Source organism: Lutra lutra, chromosome 13 (assembly GCF_902655055.1).
Source record: "Lutra lutra chromosome 13, mLutLut1.2, whole genome shotgun sequence".
In the NCBI taxonomy this organism is placed as follows: domain Eukaryota; kingdom Metazoa; phylum Chordata; class Mammalia; order Carnivora; family Mustelidae; genus Lutra; species Lutra lutra.
Window position 1 is genome coordinate 59319959 of NC_062290.1, and position 20522 is coordinate 59340480.

Genomic DNA, 20522 nt, shown 5'->3' on the forward strand with positions numbered 1-20522 from the left:
CTCCCCCGAAGCACACGGGATTGCTTCTCGGCGGACGTTACAGTGCTAAGCAGGGAAAGTCAACGTGCACGCGCACGCGGCACTCTCTGCCGAAGGGTCCGGGGACTTTCCCCTAGGCACGAATAAGGAACAAGTCCTTCGTCTGTAGCCTAGGAAACAGGCCTTCAGCACGAACTATGGGGAGAGCGCCACGATCATTCTTTTAAGGTTCGCTGTCCTAAGCATTTTTTGATTAGGGTGAATAGGTTGAGAGTATGAGAAATAAAATCCATTTGCTAGCATAATCTTATAAGATTGTAGGCTCCTAGAAGCATTCTGGCTAATAGAATTCCTAAATAGACGAGAAATGAATTCATTTGGTAAAGTTGGGCCAAGGTCCTATGCTAATAAGCTTGCCCCGCCCACACACTAAGTGGGCGTGACCTCCCAGCGTGTCCGGGTACGCGACCCTCGCACCGCCCCTCTTGCGCATGCGCAGCGGGACTCCCGGCCAACTCTGGCGCCTCTGGGGCCTTCGTTCTGTGGCCTGCAATGGCGGGGTCGGTCCCGTTTGCGGGTTTGCTGGGGTTGCTACTTGTGTCTGCACTGCCCGGGGTCCTCGGAGACCGCCCCAGCCCCGACCTCCGGGCACACCCAGGTATCAGCGAGGGCTTCTGGAGGGAGGCTAAGACTGCCCATGGGTCCCCAGGCCCCGGCTCTACTGACCCACCTCTGCCGTCCTCAGCAGGGGGCCATGCCCAGGTCGGCCCTGAGGCCACGGAACCCCGGCGACGGTCGCCGCCCAAGGACCAGCGAGAGCGGGCCCGGGCGGGAGCTCTGCCTTTGGGGGCGCTGTATACCGCAGCTGTCGTGGCTTTTGTGCTGTACAAGTGTTTGCAGGTGCGGGAAGACGAGGGGGGGGGATGCTCCGGGCCTGAATCTCCCATGGGGGCGCTATGGTACCATGAACAAGACACTTCTTTTCGTCAGTTTGTAAAACGGAGACGGTAGTTCTTTGGCTTTCCAACACTAGAGGGTTATTTTGAGCATCCAGCGAGGTAGCAGATGTGAAGCGTTCTTGGTAAATTGTAAATAAATAATGACCACCACATTTAATTCTCCCAACAGTCCAATGAAGAGATTAAGTCATTTGCTCAAAGTCACGCAGAGCTGGTAGTAACTGGGATTTGAACCCAGCAAGTATGTGTCCATACTACGGAAGTGTGGCTGCTGGTAAAATTCTAGTCTTGGCACAAAATGTTGGTTGCTGTAGCCACAATATGGAAGGCCCTAGTCTCATGTTCTCCTTAGAAAGGAGGCCCTGGGGGCACCTGGGTGGCTCAGTGGGTTAAGGCCTCTGCCTTCGGCTCTAGGTCATGATCTCAGGGTCCTGGGATCGAGCCCCGCATCGGGCTCTCTGCTCGGTGGAGAGCCTGCTTCCTCCTCTCTCTCTCTCTCTCTGCCTGCCTCTCTGCCTACATGTGATCTCTGTCTGTCAAATAAATAAAATCTTTAAAAAAAAAAAAAAAAAAAGAAAGGAGGCCCTGAAATGTAAAATGACGGTAGATTTTAGTGTATGGAAATGGTTGGAATGGAAAATACCTTCCAAGGCTCTATCCTCAAACCTGGCCTGATTACTTATTTGCATTAGGAAGTAGAAGGCTGAACCAATTTGGAGGGGATATGAAATTAAAAGGGATAGCTAGTCATGATTTCAAATAGACTGGACAGGTTATGATGAGGGACTATCACGATGAAATTTAAAGAGAATCAATAATAAATTATATTTGTGGACCCAAGTACTATCTGGAAGAAACATATAACTTAGCAGCAGTTTATTAGTTGAATAATAAAGTTCAGTCGTGTGTTGTGAAACCCACTTCCCCAGGCAATGCTAGGAACAAGGTATTGCATCTCATCTTCTGATCAGAACATTCGAGAGAATTTTATTCTCTTCAGGGAACTACTTCTAAGAACACTATGTGCCCAATAGAGCAACCAGAGAAAACCATATCAAATGAACAGCGACTGAGTAAAACTAGAGATATTAAACCAGAGAAGACATAGGGAAGGGGAGTGGGCAAAGACCATTGTCTTCAAATTCCTGAGTGGCTATCATGTTGAAAAGACATGGTTTTGGAAGGCAACATGGAAAGAAGATACATAAAGGAAAGTTTTTGGTTTTGTGTATAAACAAACAACCAGAGCTTTATCAAACTGGAGAGAGATGCTCATTCCTGGGAGTGTCTCATTAGACTGAATGACCCCGTGTGGGGGCATACTGACATGTTGCTTCACATCCCAGGTGAGGAGCTAGACTAGGTGTGATTATGAATTCTCTAAAATCTCCATGGCTTTCTCGACTTCAAAATTATCCTTCTCCTCTCATGGCTTTGGAGACGGAGGTGATGGAGAAGCTTGTTCCTGCAGGCTAGCCCTCTCTTTCTTCTATTTCATCAGGGGAAAGATGAGGCTGCAGTTCTCCAGGAGGAGGAAGGCAAGAAGGAATCATCACAGTCAGGTGGGTTTTGCACAAGCCTGTATTTGGTAGGTGATTACAGGACCACAGAAGATACAAATAACCATTGCTCTCCTTTTCTCCTTTACCCCCAGAGCAACAGCTGGCCCATTTGACACAACAGCTAGCCCAGACAGAGCAACACCTGAACAATCTGATGGCCCAGCTGGACCCCCTTTTTGAGCGGTAAGAAGAGCAGTGACCCTGTGGCCAGGGGAGCTTTGTGATAGGTGGAAAAGGTGGCGACAGATCGGCTAGCCTCTGAGTGGATATTTCTACAGTGTGACTACCCTGGCTGGAGCCCAGCAAGAGCTTCTGAATATGAAGCTTCAGACCATCCACCAGCTGTTAAATGACAGCAAGCCAAACAAGGGTGTGGACGTTCCAGAACCAGGTAAAGGGTTGGGTGGTGTGAGTCTTGTGGAGGTGGAGACAGTCTCTGAGATAGGAATATCCCTGATCTTTCCCCTCACAGAGGCCAGCCTACCCTTTCCTGAGGACTTATGTATAGAAGAGGAGGCGGCGGAGGCTGGTGACAGTCAGGCCTGGGAGGAGCCCCTACACTGGAGCACAGAGACAAGAAACCTAGCTACTCTTTGGGAAGTGGAGCAGGGGCTAAGGAGAAGATGCAGCAAGGCTGTGGGAAGGGCTGCAGTCACAGCCCCCGCCGGCAAGGAGAAATGACCGCTGAAGGTTTAGTAAAACAAAGTCTGTGCTTGTGACTGGACACTCCTGTGTGCTTTTTCTATTCCAGCTGGTCCTATACACACCCATACTAGGTGCCCAAGAACAACTGGGCCTTCCTGAAAAGCTTCCCTTATTAGGATAAAAAGAGGCCACTTTCCAGTGTGAGAGCTGAGAGAGAGAGGGAGCTCCAGCTCTTTTCCTTGTATTCCTGAGGCCACCAGCAGGGCAGCCTTCAGGGCACAAACACCTCTCTTTCCCTTATTGCAGAGCTGAGACAGAAAGGCCTTTCCAAAAAGGGGAAGAAAAAAAATGTTTACTAAAATGCAGTGGGAAAATAAATTACAGAAACTGTATTCAACATAAAAACATCCATGTTTACAAGGCTGCAGTCCTGATAAACGACCACCCAGGGACCCAGCACTGAGCTTAATCAGTCCTAAATTCCCTCATCTGCATTGAAGGGGCTGGTTCAGCAGAGCTTCACCAGGGTGGGACTTGGTTTCCTGATTCTCAAGGGCTGGTCAGATGAGCTGGCACGGCTTGGTCCCAAGCAAACCCGAAATGACCCTTCTCCAACCATGAAGTGTTGTGTGTGTTTTGTTTAGTTAGTACTGAAGATTTCTTTGTACTCCTCTGACTTTGACTTGTTTCTCAAGTAAACTGGGTTCTGGAATTAAGATTCTTCTAGTTCTTCTGGCTGCTGTGGAGAGAAGATGGTCAGTTCAGGCACTGGCATGAGCACTCTCTTCAGACAAAATCACCCATGGCCTTGGGGGTGGGGCAGCCTAGCAGGTGTCAGATGTGAGACAGGATTAGAACTGCTCGCTCCCGGCCCATGGGCCTCATCACAGCACTCTTACCTGATGGCCAGAGTCAAACTGTGGTGCCAGTGCAACAGCTCCTCCTGGTCTGTGCACATAAGCAGTAGCTTCTCATGGGGAAAGGACAGCTAGGGAGAAATCACCACTTAGTGCAGGGCTCAGAAAGGTCCAGGCTAAAGCTGAAGGCCTTGCTGTTTCCATGAAGGTAATTCAGGGCTGAGGTGAGAACTAGGGATGAACCCCAACCCCCCCCATCTCAATGCAGGTGGCTTAGTTCCTCTGAAGGGGGCCTGGGCCTAGGCCAAGGGGATAAATAGTACATAGGCATTCGAGGCCTGTTTTGAGCCTCTCCTACTGAACTAGGGCTCCCGCCCATAACTTACGCTGAGCAGTCCACCACAAGGGCCTCCTGAGTGGCCAAAGACTCTGTGGAGTTGACACTGTGCCATGGGGTAGAGGGCACGGCAGGCAAAGGTGCCACTCTGCAGCAGGTGCAGTGGGGATCGAGGTTTGGCCATGAGGAGCACATCGGAGAAGAGGAAGAACATTCGGGGCCGGGGTTCCCCATGGGGAGGCACTACCAATAGCCAGCCCTGGCGTAGGAACCAGCGACCTGGGGTGGGGGGAGAGCTGTTATTCTGGTGCAGCTCCAGGACCATGATCCATGGGAGCAGAAAGAAGGGGAGGCTAAGGAAATAGGGCATTTGTGCTGGCAATACAGAAAAGGGGAGTTTGAGGATTGGGGATGGGGTGGGGCACAGAGAAGGGGAGCGTGCAGTACCTGAGGTAAGCCCCTTTGCCTGGCGGCCACTTAGCAAAGCCTGAACACGCCGGAGGTGCTGGTTATTCTTCTGTTTCTGACCAATGCTGTAGACTCTCTGGGCGGTTTCACTTATCAGCCGGGCAGCCCCTGGAACAATATCCCCCACCCCACTCCTGGTACAGCTTTGACTTTGGGTGACTGATGGTGAGGAAAGGCTATTCTGGAGGGGACTAGGGTGAGGGTCTAACCTCTGAGAGAGCAGGCAGGGCAACAGGCATGTTGTTTACATGTCAGTGGAAGATAGGGACATACCAGACATTGTTAGAGGGCAGAACCAGAACAGGAGAGGCAGCCTCCTGCCTGTGTTTCAGAGGAGCAAGAACATACGTGTGAGCTGTTGCTGGTCAGGGCTGTTGGGACCTGTGTTTTCAGCCAAAGCCACAACAAGATTCTCATACCTGGAATTAGACAGTTGGAAGTCCACGAGGGGAAGTAGAGTTGGGCAGAATTCCTTCTGCCTGACCTACAGATCGCTCCCGACACACACTTTAGTTGCAAGGCCAGGAAAGACCTGCTTCTGATGGTTGCATCCCTCTCTTTCATCTGGGACTCAGAACCCGGGCTCACCCCACATGGCCCTCTGCTTCCATCTTCCCACACTGAAGAGTCAGGAGCAGACTGACCATGATTTGGGAGTCTAGTTACCAAGATTAATGAAAATTAATCCATCCAAGGAGGATGCTAGAGACAACCTGACTATATGCTCTTAACATCCCCAGGAACAGAAATCTAAGGTAGGCAAACCTCTCATCTCAACAGACTCTTCCATACCTTGCTTCTATTACAGGCCCCCTCACTTCAGTACTGACTTCCACATTCCTAGCTAAGGGCCTGAGCTGCAGACTCCAGCTACTCCAGTGGGTTCACATTTACTCTTGCAAGAGGTTTTTAAGAGCGGTTGGTCCCAGGAGAGAGGCAATGGGACAGAAGCCATAAACCCCACAAAGCTGAGAGCAGGGATCATACAGACCCAGAAAAGAGAGGTTGGCTGAATCCAGGTGAGTTTACTCACTGCTGGAGCCTCTGCAGAGGCAGAGGGAGCAGGTCCTGAAGATGAAGGCTCCCAAACTCAGGGCGGCCTTCCTGAAGTCGCACAAACCTCCGGAAACGTTTGTTTTTCATTAGTTGCTCCTGGAGTGATAGGGAAAGGATTGGCAGCAGGGAGAGAAGCCACTCCTTATATTGTATTCATCTGTGTACACACCCCCCAGCCCTCTGTAAACTGTGTGCTCCTGAGAGAAGCCCTACAGTGAACTTTGGAGAGATGGGGGACACCTACGGGGCTGTAGAAATGTAGGAACAGTATGAGTGAAGTTTGGAGCTCCAGAGGAAGAGGCAATGTATGGGGCAAAAGGGGAAGAACTTGAGATTATCTTTGGGTTACCTGCAGGGTGGTCCGGGACCTCTCTGCATTCGCAGCAAATTGGGTGTAGAGCTCCAGGTGGGGGCAGAAGCTTTCCAGACCCTGTCCCCAGTGCCCTCCTTCGAGGTAGGGAAGCAGCTCTCTGCGTGGGTGAGGATAGTAAAAGCAGTCCAACAACTACTCAGGCACCACCTCATTGAATTCTCATAACCTTGCCCTGGAGGTAGTGGTATTATCCCATTTTACAGATGGAAGGTGGGGCAGGGTAAGGCACTGGGCCAAGACCACAGTTGAGGTAACTGGCAGACTCCGTATATGAACTTGGGTCTCCCCCGACTCCAAGCTTCGGGCTCTGCCAGAGGCGAGGCCCCCCCTCTTCTCTTTCCTCTCGCCCCTTCTACTCACTGGCTGGCGCCGTAAATGAGCTCCCAGGGCCCAAACAGGGCCTGACGTTCTGCTGGTCTCAGGGTGCCCTTGGCTCTCAGAATCCCCACGAAGTACTGCGGAAGGAGAGTACGGGTATATAATCTGCCGGAAGAGGAGGCTAATGCCAAGCCGCTGCTAGAAACTAGAATGCCTGAGCTCCCTAAATGCAAGCGGACGGCCCAAGACCCACTATACTCGGGATCACCGACCTCGCAGAGACCCTCCCATACCCTGGGGTCCCCGCCCCATACGGGAGGGCGTGCGCGGCCGCACCGTGGCCACCAGCCCCAGCTGTTCCTGGTAGCGCCGCTCGGTCTCCAGCAGCTCCCGGGCAGTGCAGGCGCGTTTCCGCTCCCAACGGGCACGCTGCTCTTGAACTGTGCACCGTCCGCTGGCGCCCCATCTCTCCATGCCAGGCTGAGGGGTCGGTTCTTCTGGCCGCAGCCCGCCAGAGATTCAAATCCCAACCGCTCCGGGGGCGGGGCCAGAGAGAGGAGTGCGCCCCCTGGCGCCGGGAGGCTGCGCGCAGGACGGAGCATGCGCGGCGGCCCGCCGAAAGGCCTTGAGTCTCTACGCTTGCCCTACCGCCAGGGCGGCGCTGCAGGTGCGAGAAGCCAGCTCAGGCAGCGTTGAGTGAGGCATGTGGGTGGCCCTCCTCTGGAGGCTGTAGTCTGGGGCTGTAGTCTGGACCTTGGAAAGCAGACATCAGCGGGACCTCAGTATCCTATCTGTAAAATTAGGAAGGGGGCAATAATTACCGTACATATTCTCTCCTGGGCCTGTGCCAGATCTGGGGTCCAGTCGTCCCCAGTGCTTTCACTACTAGGAAACCTCAGGGGTCACAAGGCTTGAAATGTTTTGGCCCTTGGACAAAAGTTTATAGGTTTTAAGTTACTAACTCGTTTTTTCCTTTCATACTGATCCAAAACCTGACAGCCCATTAGCTCCTGATCAGCAAATGTCAATAACGTGGTGGTCAGAACTGCTGTAATTCTGGCCAAAGGCTCAAGCTTGTAGTTGATTAGTCTGTGTTACCCCGTCAAAGATAAAATGGACCAGATTTTCCTTACTTCGTTAGGTCTTTCGAGAAATTGGCAGTAGCCCTAGAGGATAAATTGGCAGAGCCATTTTGCCAGTATGTATGAGAAGTCTTAAAATGTGCTTACTCTTGGGGCGCCTGGGTGGCTCGGTGGGTTGGGCCCTCTGCCGGCGGCTCAGGTCGTGAATCCAGGGTTTTGGGATAGAGCCCCGCTTCGTGCTATCTCCTGGGCAGGGAGCCTGCTTCCCTTCCTCTCTCTGCGTGCCTCTCTGCCGGTTTGCGATCTCTGTCAAATAAATAAAATCTTTTTTTAAAAATGTGCTTACTCTTATCACCTAGAAGTTCCATTTTTAGGAATGCACCCTAAAGAAACAGATATGTGAACAAAAATATGTATACCAGAATGGGTGGTACAGTGTTGTTTGTAATGATATAAAATTGGAAGCCTTCTAAATGTCCAGTGGTAGAGAATTGGCTAGGAAAATTATGGTACAGCTATTTGAAGGAATATGAAAGCATTACAAATGTAAAAAACCTATCAATATGGAAAAACATGCAGAGTATATTGCCAAGACCAAAAAAACCAGGCTAACAAAGCTGTACAATATGATCCCATTTAGGTATAGCATATATAGGACTGGAAGGATAAGCAATCAAGAGGTAGTTGTGGTTGTTATCTCTGGGTGATGGGATTGAAGTTAATGCACTCCACAAATATTTTTTTAAGCACCTAATCTGTGTCAGGCACTGGATCGCTGAGGTTAAAGGGGTGAATGGGACAAATAAGGTGATTTTTAAAATTCTCTTAATGTTTTCCTCCTTTTTGCAAGTTTTCTGCTGGAGCATGCAAGCGTTACATTTTATTTATTATTTTTTAAGATTTTATTTATTTATTTGACAGAGCACAGGTAGGGGGAGTGGCAGGCAGAGGGAGAGGGAAAAGCAGGGGAGCCTGATGCAGGGCTTGATCCCAGGACCCTGGGATCATGACCTAAGCCAAAGGCAGTTGCTTAAATGACTGAGCCACCCAGGTGCCCTGCATGCATTACTTTTTAACCAGAAAAAAAATAATATTAAAGACCAAAATGTTAAGAAACTTTCAGACCCTGCATTCCTCCCACTGTGGAACTCTAGGAATTTGGAACCCAAGACAAAAACCAGGGTACTGTTAGGGTTTTGAGGTCCCCTCTAGCTCACTGACATTCTAAGAATTCTAAGGAGAAATGCTGGACTTAGACCAGGGAAAAACAACTTGAAGGGTTGGATGGCGGAAAGAGAAAGTTTGGGTCAGACTGTACCTTGGACTCAAGGAAACTGATGATACCATATAGGTGAGGACTAGTTACACACTCTTCAGTGAATGTGGGGCAGTCCACACCAGGAGTTCATGGCAAAATGGGACAGATAATCCCACAGTAATCTATATCACTATGAGTCTCTTCTGCAGCCCTGGGATGAGCAGAAACATGGCCCTAAATGTCTGAAGGCACAGACCCTAATGACCAAAGACTTGGCCATAAACACCACAGAGAGGCCATGCACAGGCAGGTGGTGCCCCAGTCAGTTGGTCCTGAGTACACCATGTCCCAACCTGGGAAAGTTCCCAGAGTAAGACTCTGGGAGCTCGAACCTGTCTTAGAGTTTGGCAGTCTCCCAGCTGCAAAAGCATGATCCAGGGTCAGAGTCTATACTCCCCACCCAGACCAGAGACACAGTCACACACAGAAACAGAGTGCTTAAGAAAGAGATGGCAGCATGGAGAATGGCATTTGGAAAATTAAAAGGCTGAAACAGAGAGAGACCTGCACATGGACACGGATCTAGGCTCTGAAACATTGACTAAAAGCAGCTGAGATGACAGGGAGGCAGGTGGACATAGAGTGCTACAGAGAAGTGTACCAGGAAATCTTGACAGAGACCTAAAAAGGAAAACGATGGAAATATGAAGAACATTTGGAAAGAGGGAAAATGAAGTAAAGCTGGGATGGGTCTTGGAGAAAGATCTCCACACATACAGCATGGTGCTTCTGTCTACTGTGGCTGCCCATGACCTCTTCCACCTCAACTAGACTTGTCATTACTACATTCTGTCTTGTCTAAGTCCATCCAATTCGGTACTAGCATGTACCCTCCATGTGTCAGTGTCTAACCAAGGTGCTGACATCACAGCCAACCCAGACAATAAGCTGACCTTCCACATTGCACACTGGATCAGATTTCCATGGATGGCTCTTAATTTGGCTCCAGAAATAGCAACCTGGATTGTTAGACTGCCTCCCTCCTTGGAGGACAGCAATTGTTCAGCTCTGTGCAAGTTTTGGTATACACTGACAGTTAATCTGACAAGGCAGATAATTTGGGGTGCTGTAAAAATGTGACCTCATGCTCTTGGAACAGTTGTGGTTTGGCAAACACAAGTCATCTGACAATGTACTCCCTGAGGGCAGGGAAGCCATCTTAGTTGATTTGGTTTTCCTCAAGTCTTGGCAAGGTGATCTGCAGAGAGAAAAATGCTCCATAATGGTTGGTGAATAAAAGAATCAAATACTGGACCCTGCCCTTATGGAACTCAATGCTATTAGAGCAGATAAAATGTCATAAATCACCATAATATAATTTGGATGGTGGGCAAGGTTATTAGTAAGGGTAGGCAAAGAACTGTGGTGGTTCAGAGGCACCAGAAATCTCTTCCTATGGAAGAGAGTGGAGGAGGTGGCCTTTGAGCTAAGTCTTGAATCATAGGAGGGACTTAGGACAGACAGTAAAACTATTTTACAGGGTAGCGGGTACAGAAGTACTGATTCATGACAGTGGAAGCTGGCTGGGCTCTACTGTGCCAGGCGTTACCTCTTTTTTTTTTTTTTTAAGATTTTATTTATTTATTTGACAGACAGAGATCACAAGCAGGCAGAGAAGCAGAGAGAGAGAGGAGGAAGCAGGCACCCTGCGGAGCAGAGAGCCCGATGTGGGGCTCCATCCCAGGACCCTGGGATCAAGACCTGAGCCAAAGGCAGAGGCTTTAACCCACTGAGCCACCCAGGCGCCCCAGGCATTACCTCTGTATTATTATTATCATCATTATTATTTTTAAAGATTTTATTTATTCATTTGACAGAGAGATCACAAGTAGGCAGAGGCAGGTGGAGAGAGGGGGAAACAGGCTCCCTGCTGAGTAGAGAGCCCGATGATGATGCGTGGCTCAATCCCAGGACCCTGAGATCGTGACCTGAGCCGAAGGCATAGGGTTAACCCACTGAGCTACCCAGGTACCCCTATTTTTTTTTAAAGATTTTATTTATTTATTTGACAGAGATCACAAGCAGGCAGAGAAGCAGGCAGAGAGAGGAAGGGAAGCAGGCTCCCCGCCAAGCAGAGAGCCCAATGCAGGGCTTGATCCCTGGACCCCAAGACCATGACCTCAGCCGAAGGTAGAGGCTTTAACCCACTGAGCCACCCAGGCGCCCCTATTTTTTTTTTTTAAGATTTTATTTATTTGACAGATCACAAGTAGGCAGAGAGGCAGGCAGAGAGAGAGAGGAGGAAGCAGGCTCCCTGCCGAGCAGAGAGTCCAGTGTGGGACCTGATCCCAGGACCCTGAGATCATGACCTGAGCTGAAGGCAGAGGCTTTAACCCACTGAACCACTCAGGTGCCCTAGGCATTACCTCTTTAGATAAGAGATCAGTAGAGTCCCCAGAGAAGAGGGAGGTAGAAGGAGTGCCCTGAACCTAGGAACTAGTTCTCAACAGGATTAGAAATATTTCTTTTTGTTGTTGTTTGTTTGTTTGTTTTTTACTATTTTCTTAAAGATTTTATCCATTTATTTGACAGAGATCACAAGTTGGCAGAGAGGCAGGCAGAGAGAGAGAGAGAGAGAGGAGGAAGCAGGCTCCCTGACAGGCAGAGAGCCCGACGTGGGGCTTGATCCCAAGACCCTGAGATCATGACCTGAGCCGAAAGCAGAGGCTTTAACCCACTGAGCCACCCAGGCGCCCCCAGGATGAGAAATATTTCAACATATTTCTCTAATGCATACAATCATACTGGCGCATATCTACTGAATTTAGCCCCAGATAGGAACTTCCTGAGATGGCCTTATTCTCTTTTGGTTTGTTGAAGCTGTGGGGACCTTACTAGAATGTGAGCTACAGAACAGTAGAGGTGGTTCTCTAGTTCAGTGCTGCATCCCTAGGGGAGGCTCATTGTTTCTCAAATGAACAGGCATACTGGGAACCCCAAGTCCATTCTTAGGGTCCTTTCAGTCTTCATCTCCTTGTACCTGCTCTCCCCCTCAAATCCATGCTCCACACCAGCACTCAACACAACCTAATATGAGAATTGGATTCTGTCATTCTCCTGCACAAGATACTTGATGGCTTTCCTTTGCACAAAATACCATTCTCCCCATTGTTTTTAGCAATTGAATTGCTACTTCTCCAAAATCCAGATCAGATTTTGCTTACGTCTGTATTACTTTCTAAGGCAGAATTAATCTCTCTCTACTGAATATTGTGCCCTCACTCACTAGACAGTGAGCTTCTTAGGACAGGGATTGTGTCTTATTCATTTCTGTACATTTAGTCCATAGCCCAGTGCTGGACATTGTAGATGCTAAATAAATTTTGTTAAATATAAGAGTGAATGGTATTCCCAGCAGTGAGAACTAGACAAACAAAGGTGGTCAGAGGTCTGGGGGGAGAAATGAATGTTTTAATTTGGCTGGAGTATGAGGGAGAATAGTAGGAGATAAAATGGAAAGGATTCTTGGGTAAGATTTTGAAGGACTTGAAAGTCAACTAGAGGAAGAAGATGGGCAGATGGAAGCCAATGAAGGTTTTCGAGCAGATGTATAATATGATGAAAAATAAATTTATTGTAAAGTCATCACAGTCCCTCTTCTACATATACTCAGTTTTCCATTTAAAGATTTTTTTATTTACTTATTTGACAGAGACACACTAAGAGAGGGAACACAAGCAGAGGGAGTGGGAAAGGGAGAAGTGGGCTTCCCACCGAGCAGGGAGCCTGATGGGGGGCTCCATTCGGGGCTCAATCCCAGGACCCTGGGATCATGACCTGAGCAGAAGGCAGACACTTAAGGACTGAGTCACCCAGGTGCCCCACTCAGTTTTTCATTTATACTCAGATTTGCCTCCCACCTACCTATCTGTCCTCCCGCTCCCAGGCTTCCCCAGCAGCTTGTCCTACCCCTTTATCTGCTCCCTGGCTAGGCCAGGGATATATACATGGGCTGCTTCCCCTCTCAGCCAGAGGCTGTGGGGGCCCCAACTCCCTGTCTTTCCCCTTCTCTGCCTGGGCCTGGGAAGCAGGCCAGGGTTAGCTGAGGCTGGCTGGTGAGCAGCTGGGCGGTGCCAGGGGGAGCCTGTGTAGTGCCAGGTGGTGCCTTGGATTCCAGGCTAAGCCTGTGACCCCGATAACCTCCTGCCTGTACACATACCTGCCCCTCGCACCACCCCCATTCAGGCTTTGGTATCAGGGAGGGGGCACAGGGCCAGGCAGACCCACAGGACTTTGGCTCGATCTCTACAAAAGGGCCCTCTGTGAGTCAGCCTGCTCCCCTCCAGGCTTGCTCCTCCCCCATCCAGCTCCTGTTTCCGATGCACGTACAGCCCGTACACACCGTGTCTGGGACACCCCACAGTCAGCCACATGGCTCCCCTGTGCCCCAGACCCTGGCTCCCTCTGTCGATCCCAGCCCCTTCTCCGGGCCCTGCTCTGCAACTGCTGCTTGCACTGCTGCTCCTGGTGCCTGCCCATCCCCAGAGCCTGTCCCGTATACAGGGGACGCCTGGGTTGGGAGGAGATTCATCTGGGGAAGATGACCAGCTGGACGGGGAAAACCTACCCAGTGAAGAGGACCTACCCAGAGAGGCCCCACCCGGAGACGAGGACCCACCTGGAGAGCAGGACCCATCTGGAATGAAGACTGAACCAGGAAAAGAGGACTCTCTCAAGTTAGAGGATCTGCCTACTGTTGAGGCACCCAGGGACCCCCAAGGCTCCCAGAATAATGACTACAGGCACAACAAAGGTAAGTGGCCATCAGCCCTCCAAATCTAGACTCCAGGAGATTTGTCCTTCCCACACTAAACTCCAGCCCAGGCAGGGATTATTCAGAGAAGGAATGGAGTCTGTACTCCGACAGTAGTCTTTCCCATCCCCAGGGGATCTCATGCCACTAGACCCTTCCCCCTTTCAGAGCTAGAAGGGGATGAATGGGGAGACAAAAAGCACAGATGGAGCAAGGTGAGCAGGAAGAGATGAGAAAGAAAAAAAGGGAGGTTGGAGAGGAGAAAGATGCAGAATGTGGAGAGAAGACGGGTGGAGAGAAGTAGGAATATGAGGGAAAAGAAGAGAAAGGATGGCAGGGGTGGTTGGGGAGCAGAGGAGGAGCCAGAGGGCTTGTAGAGATCACCTCATCTTCAGTCTACAGATGAAGAAATTGGGAAGAGATGAAGACCTGGGAAGAGGGAATAGCAAGTAGGGGAACCTGGTATTTCAATTCAGAAACCAGGAACCTTGGGAAGGGAGTTGGAGACAAGGAGAAAGAGAAGAGGGTCTATTGATTTGGGCCTGGGGACTGAGGCCCCCCACCTACTTTACAAAGACACCGGTTGCAAACTGGTATCTCTGAGACCAGTAGGATCTTTGGTCTACCAAGCTATGGTGTTACATTTGGTTGCAATCTGTTGTGCTTTATATCTGGCCACGTTAGGTATTTTGGTTACCTGCTATGACCCTGTAAGACATCTGAGTTGGAGAACCCCTACTAGTAAGGGGGATCCATCTCTTTCTGGCCGCTGGGGAGGGACTGGGCTTGAAGACCGGCTTTTCATTCTTCTCATTGATGCAGGGGATGACCACAGTCATTGGCGCTATGGAGGTGAGACACCTACCCCCTGCACACCCAGCCTGGGCACCCTGCTCTGCTGATCTGACCCCCCAGCCATCCCGAACTCTGATCTTGGGTGTCCCACCCACTGCATCCATGTCTGACAGTCCCCAACGCTCAGCCTGCTCCCTGTTTCTGTCCACATCCCTGATTTCTATTTCCCGCCCCATGCTTTCTCACTCCACCCCCTCCCTCCCTTTTTCTACCCCGCTTTCCTACTTCTGATCTTGTCACCAGACTGCCGGTCCACACTCTCTCACTCCAGGCGACCCGCCCTGGCCCCAGGTGTCCCCAGCCTGCGCAGGCCGCTTCCAATCGCCGGTAGATATCCGCCCAGAGCTCGCCGCATTCTGCCGGGCTCTGCAACCCCCAGAACTCCTGGGCTTTGAGCTCCCGAAACTCCCAGAACTGCGCCTGCGCAACAATGGCCACACGGGTGAGGGAGGGGTCTCGCTGCGGATACCCGGGGAGGAGGCGGGGAAGGTATCTGCTGTACAGGGACGGGTCCAGAGCCGAGGGCTCGCCAGGCGGGTGCTTGGGAGTTAGGCTGGCCCTTCCGGGTAGGTTGGTCCTCCCGGCTCACCTGCCTCTTCCCTCGCAGTGCAGCTGACTCTGCCTCCGGGGCTGGAGATGGCCCTGGGTCCCGGGCGGGAGTACCGGGCCCTGCAGTTGCATCTGCACTGGGGGGCTGCGGGTCGCCCAGGCTCGGAGCACACGGTTGACGGCCACCGTTTCCCAGCCGAGGTGAGCGCGCAGCGGAGAGGCGAAGGGGGGGCGCTGGGCCGGGGGTCTTGCCCACTTCTACCCTCTTTCTCTCCAGATCCATGTGGTTCACCTCAGCACTGCATTTGCCAAAGTTGATGAGGCCTTGGGGCGCCCCGGGGGGCTGGCAGTGTTGGCCGCCTTTCTTCAGGTACCAGCCCGGGACACCCCTATCCCCTGCTTCCCCACGCCCCAGGGCTCACTGTAGCTTGACCCCAGAGATCCCATCCTAGCACACTCACCCTGGCACCTGGCGGTCCTCATTCACTCATTAATTCATTCGACACGCCCTGTAGGCCAGGCGCTGAGCCACACAAAGGATTCCGAAAACCGTGGCTCCGCCTACAGCCGGTGGGGGAGGCTGATACAAAGGGCACAGAGTAAACGAGGTGGTCAGAGAAAGCTTCACAGAGGAGGGCAAACTTGAAGCCTTCAGTAGTGGAAAAGAAAAGATGTTCCATGCAGAGCCAACAGTGTATGTGGAGTAAGAATATATCCACTCGGGGAATGGCTGTTGAACGGGGTGGGGGCGGGGGGAACGCCAGGAAGAGTAATTTTCTTGAATACTCCTGTAACCTCTAATTTCCAGTTTGTGTAATGCAGTGAAGTCTAGAGAAGTATTTAGTGACATTTTGGACCTGTATGGATCCAGGCTACATACACAGTGATTAGAAGAGGCTAGTAAAATGGACAGATGGTGAGATACCTTCTAGGCTCTGTCACTGCCTTACTGACTCTTTTTTTTTTTTTTTAAAGATTTTATTTATTTATTTGACAGAGAGAGATCACAAGTAGACAGAGAGAAGCAAGCTCCCTGCTGAGCAGAGAGCCCGATGCGGGGCTCGATCCCAGGACCCTGAGATCATGACCTGAGCCGAAGGCAGCGGCTTAACCCACTGAGCCACCCAGGCGCCCTGCCTTACTGACTCTTTAACGCCAGCCTCAACAGCACAAAGTTCAGAGAAGTGCCTCTGAGATAGCATGTCCTTGCTCCAAAGGCAAACACATGAATTATTCAGGTGAATGTAGAGGAAATGTGAATGCAAAGGTTATTATGGTTTTCGGTGGGGAGACCATGAGTGTGTATGTGGACATAGGATCAGTGAGACTGGAAAAGATAGTAGGACCCAGGTCACTGGAGGCTTCCTATCCTAGGAAAGTGACCCACCTTCTCCTCCAACTTACCATTGAAAATCAGTCCACCAAGCAGGTTAAATTCGTTTGCAAATAAAAGTAAACCCACTGAGTAGTAATACACAAGATTTTGTGTTCTCCCAGCATTCCCAGAGTATGGGAAGCCCACCTCACCTTCAGGCCTCCAGCCATGACCTTGGATACCTGTAAAATCCTGTCTTGAACTATCATTTCCCAGGAGGGTCCAGAAGAAAACAGTGCCTATGAGCAGTTGCTGTCACATTTGGAAGAAATTACTGAGGAAGGTCAGTTTGTTGGTTTGGCCACTACCCTCAATGCCCTTGTTCATAAAGAACTGTCTGGGGGCACCTGGGTGGCTCAGTGGGTTAAAGCCTCTGCCTTCAGCTTGGGTCATGATCTCAGGTTCCTGGGATTGAGCCCCGCATGTGGCTCTCTGCTCAGCAGGGAGCCTGCTTCCCTCTCTCTCTCTCTCTCTCTGCCTGCCTCTCTGCCTACTTGTGATCTCTGTCAAATAAATAAATAAAATCTTTAAAAAAAAAAAAAAAAAAGAACTGTCCTTGGGAACCCTCAGGCGTGAGGATGGAGATGGGCTACCTCCCACAGGCAGGGAACCAACGTGTGAACTGACTGTGAGCTTGACAATAATTACAAAGCTGAGCAGAGGCCCACAGGCTTTATGGCTAAAAACCAAAATAAACAGACAAAAAACCTCACGCCACCCCCCCAAAAACCCAAAACTCCACAAAACCCCAAATCAAAACAAAAACCAAAAGAAGATGCAAAACAAGCCCCCCCCAAAAGTATTTGGAACTTCAGAGGCTGAGTCCAGAGAGCTAAATTTTTTCTGAAAATTCTCTATTTCTCCTCCATAAGCATCAAATATTTAAAGTTGTACTTTTGTTGGAAATCTTTGCCTTTTCAGTCACTCTAAGTAATTTTATTTTATTTTTTTAAAAGATTTTATTTATTTATTTTTTTAATTTTATTTTTTTTTAAAGATTTTATTTATTTATTTGACAGACAGAGATCACAAGTAGGCAGAGAGGCAGGCAGAGAGAGAGGAGGAAGCAGGCTCCCTGCTGAGCAGAGAGCCCCATTCGGGGCTCGATTCCAGGACCCTGAGATCATGACCTGGGCTGAAGGCAGAGGCTTAACCCGCTGAGCCACCCAGGTGCACCCTTGCTCTAAGTAATTTTAAACCTCACTATCAGAACTTACATTTTACCAAACTAGAGGGAACTGTGCTTTTTTGAGTTTTGTGTCTGTTTTTTATGGTTTCAAATGTTTATATTTACTTACAAGTTACTCTGCTCATTTCCGCCCCCCCTTTTTAAAAAAAATTTATTTATTTATTTGACACAGAGAGAGAGATCACAAGTAGGCAGAGAGGCAGGCAGAGGGGTGTGGTGGGGGGAGGTGGAAAAAGGCTCCCTGCTGAGCAGAGAGCCTGATGGGGGTGGTTCTGACCCTGAGATCATGACCTGAGCCTAAAGCAGAGGCTTAACCCACTGAGCCACCCAGGCACCCCCTCATTTTTTCCTTTTGATTCATTTTGGGTTTAAATCTGTAGTTCAGCATGTTATCATAGTATGCAGAATAAGAGTGAAGACTCAGGGAGGACCTTGGGAGCACTTTTTTCACTCTGTGAGGCCCCATAGACTTTTTACCTTATTCTGAGTTAGGTCTTGTGCTGAGTTATGGGAAGGGACACACTTAGTGAAGAAGTGGTCTCAGGAAGTTGCATCAGCTTGGCTTCTGGGAGGTGAAACTGTATCCCTATACTCCAGAGCTTTGGAGGGAAGCAGTCCAGGTGGGATTCCGGCACAGGTCCTCTCCACAGACTCAGAGACTTGGGTCCCTGGCCTGGATGTATCTGCGCTGCTGCCCTCTGACCTCAGCCGCTACTTCCGCTATGAGGGGTCTCTAACCACACCCCCCTGCGCCCAGGGGGTCATCTGGACTGTGTTCAACCAGACAGTGAGGCTGAGTGCGAAGCAGGTGGGGCTGGGGCATGGTGGTGACAAGGGATGTGGGGGAAAGGGGTGTAGGGATGTGATCAAGGTGGATAAAGAGATGAAGCCCCTGAATGGGGGACAAGGGGGACAGAGCGGGTGAAGCCCTGAGTGCTGGCAGTGAGTAGGCCTGTGACCATTTCATTTTCTTGTCATGAGCCTACCCCCACCGCTGTCTCCTGACTTCCCTAGCTCCACACCCTCTCTGGCTCCCTGTGGGGACCTGATGACTCTCAGCTACAACTGAACTTCCGAGCAAGGCAGCCTTTGAATGGGCGAATAATCGAGGCCTCCTTCGTCACTGAAACAGAGAGCAGCCCCAGGACTGTTGAGCCAGGTGCAGCTTTGTGGGACCCATAGTGCCCTGCCCCGTGCCCCACCCCCCACCCCCCATCCCAGGTCCGTCATCCTCCCATGTGTCTTCATTTGTGCCTGTGTCTGTCACTGGCAGTCACAGACCCTGGTTCTAATGTGTCCTTTTCCTCTTCAGTCCACCTGAATTCCTGCCTTGCTGCTGGTGAGTCTGTGCCCCATCTCTGGCCCCTGACCCCTTGGCATCATTCAGCCTCAGGAGCTAGGACCACTCCTACCCCTTCTTCTTTTCTGCAAAACAGACCTCCAACCCCAGTTAGATAGAGTGTCAGATCAAGGGAGAGGGGGTTCCACTGTCCCCAGGGCAAAAGTTAATTAGAATGAAGCTACAGAAATCTCCTAGCATCCTCCTTCTCAAACAACCTCTTTTACTTTGCTTTCAGGTAAGAAAAAGAGGTGCTTATCTTATTCTTTCTTGTGTATCCAACCCCATTCCTTTGTGGGCCTCTTCTGGATTCTGACACTGAGGGCAGCTGGAGAACCTGGGGGGGCAGGGTGGGGACACACTGAAGCAGGCTGAGGGAATCCTACAGACTCCTCGTCACCCTGAGGCAGCCTCTCCTCTCCCTCCAGGTGACATCCTGGCCCTGGTTTTTGGCCTCCTCTTTGCAGTCACAAGCATCGCCTTCCTTGTGCAAATGAGAAGGCAGCAAAGGTATACCTGCCCACTTCCCTCGATGAGTCCAGAACAGTTTCATGCACATTGGAGTTTTCTGATTGGGCTTTTGTGTTGTGTAGATTCCGAAGTGGGACCAAAGGGAATGTTAGCTACCACCCAGCAGAGGTCACGGAGACTGTTGCCTAGAGGCCTTGGAACTTGGAGAATGTGCAGAGAAGCCAGCCAGAAGAATCTGAGGGGGAGCTGGAGACTTTGTCCTATCCTACCCTTTATACCACTTTCTTTTTAAGGTCCAAATATTTTTTAAAATAAATGTTAATAAAATATATGGGAGGCAGCTCTGTTCCCCAAATCAGGAGGATGGTGTATTTATTTCCTATTGCTGCCTTTAAAAATCACCACAAACTAATGGTAATGCAAATTTATCCTCTTAAGTTCTGGAGGTCAGAAATCCACAATGAATCTTCTGGGATAAAATCAAGGTGTCAGTAAGGGCTGGTTCCTTCTGGGCACTTTGAGGGGAGGTTTCCTTTTTCAGGTTCTAGAAGCCAAATATTCCTTGGCTTGTGGCCCCCTTCCTCTTATCACCCTAGCCTCTTGCTTCCATTGTCATATCTCTTAACAGCTGCCTTTGACCTTTCCTCCCTCTTATAAGAACCTTTATGATTACATTGGGCCTACTTGGGTAACTTAGGATAATTTCCTAATTTCAAAATCTTTAGCTTAATCATGAAGTTCCTTTTCCCACATAAGGTAACCTTTCACAGGATCAGGGTGTGGACAGTTTGGTGAGGGGGCATTACTACCTAGCACAGATGTTTTCGGGAAGGGTGTAGAAATGACTGAGATAGTTAGAATGGCCTTGGGCACACAGACAGCAATATATGTGTCTGTGGGTAGGGCAGGCTTAGCCTCTAGGCTTAAAATCATAGTGAGGCTTTTAGGCTTTGACCCTGCTCGAGTAAAATCTGTGTAGCTTTGTAGTTTTTCCTTCAGACTGGCCGCTGCTGGAATGGCACGGGACGGCTGACTGC

The 20522-nt window shown here is 50.1% G+C and overlaps 3 protein-coding genes across 6 annotated transcripts; 2 read left to right on the plus strand and 1 right to left on the minus strand.

Moving 5' to 3' along the window:
• Nucleotides 1-469: 469 nt before the first annotated feature.
• On the plus strand, nucleotides 470-3224 carry CCDC107 (coiled-coil domain containing 107). Of its 2 annotated transcripts, none has more exons than XM_047698760.1 (6): nucleotides 470-637; nucleotides 725-879; nucleotides 2440-2500; nucleotides 2593-2683; nucleotides 2779-2891; nucleotides 2973-3224. In XM_047698760.1, exons 1-6 carry the CDS (start codon nucleotides 532-534, stop codon nucleotides 3179-3181), a joined length of 735 nt encoding a protein of 244 aa, XP_047554716.1. In that variant the 5' UTR covers nucleotides 470-531; the 3' UTR covers nucleotides 3182-3224. The 2 variants fall into 2 exon arrangements, with proteins under 2 accessions (XP_047554716.1, XP_047554717.1); XM_047698761.1 differs by having other exon boundaries at nucleotides 728-879.
• Nucleotides 2502-7555, minus strand: ARHGEF39 (Rho guanine nucleotide exchange factor 39). Its single transcript, XM_047698747.1, is given in 10 exon segments — nucleotides 2502-3884; nucleotides 4045-4133; nucleotides 4389-4618; nucleotides 4787-4915; nucleotides 5156-5226; nucleotides 5841-5959; nucleotides 6213-6333; nucleotides 6597-6691; nucleotides 6891-7033; nucleotides 7036-7555. Coding segments are annotated over 10 exon segments (1134 nt in total). The 5' UTR covers nucleotides 7157-7555; the 3' UTR covers nucleotides 2502-3868.
• A 5184-nt stretch (nucleotides 7556-12739) lies between these two features.
• On the plus strand, nucleotides 12740-19838 carry CA9 (carbonic anhydrase 9). Of its 3 annotated transcripts, XM_047698743.1 has the most exons (11): nucleotides 12759-13707; nucleotides 14530-14559; nucleotides 14834-15004; nucleotides 15170-15312; nucleotides 15389-15481; nucleotides 16703-16769; nucleotides 18326-18483; nucleotides 18690-18834; nucleotides 18988-19014; nucleotides 19443-19524; nucleotides 19608-19838. In XM_047698743.1, the coding sequence occupies exons 1-11, from the start codon at nucleotides 13326-13328 to the stop codon at nucleotides 19672-19674; spliced, it is 1365 nt and encodes a 454-aa protein (XP_047554699.1). In that variant the 5' UTR covers nucleotides 12759-13325; the 3' UTR covers nucleotides 19675-19838. The 3 variants fall into 3 exon arrangements, with proteins under 3 accessions (XP_047554700.1, XP_047554702.1, XP_047554699.1); XM_047698746.1 differs by lacking the exon at nucleotides 14834-15004 and having other exon boundaries at nucleotides 12753-13707; XM_047698744.1 differs by lacking the exons at nucleotides 18326-18483; nucleotides 18690-18834; nucleotides 18988-19014; nucleotides 19443-19524; nucleotides 19608-19838 and adding an exon at nucleotides 17031-17411 and having other exon boundaries at nucleotides 12740-13707; nucleotides 16703-16813.
• The last annotated feature ends 684 nt before the right edge of the window (nucleotides 19839-20522 follow it).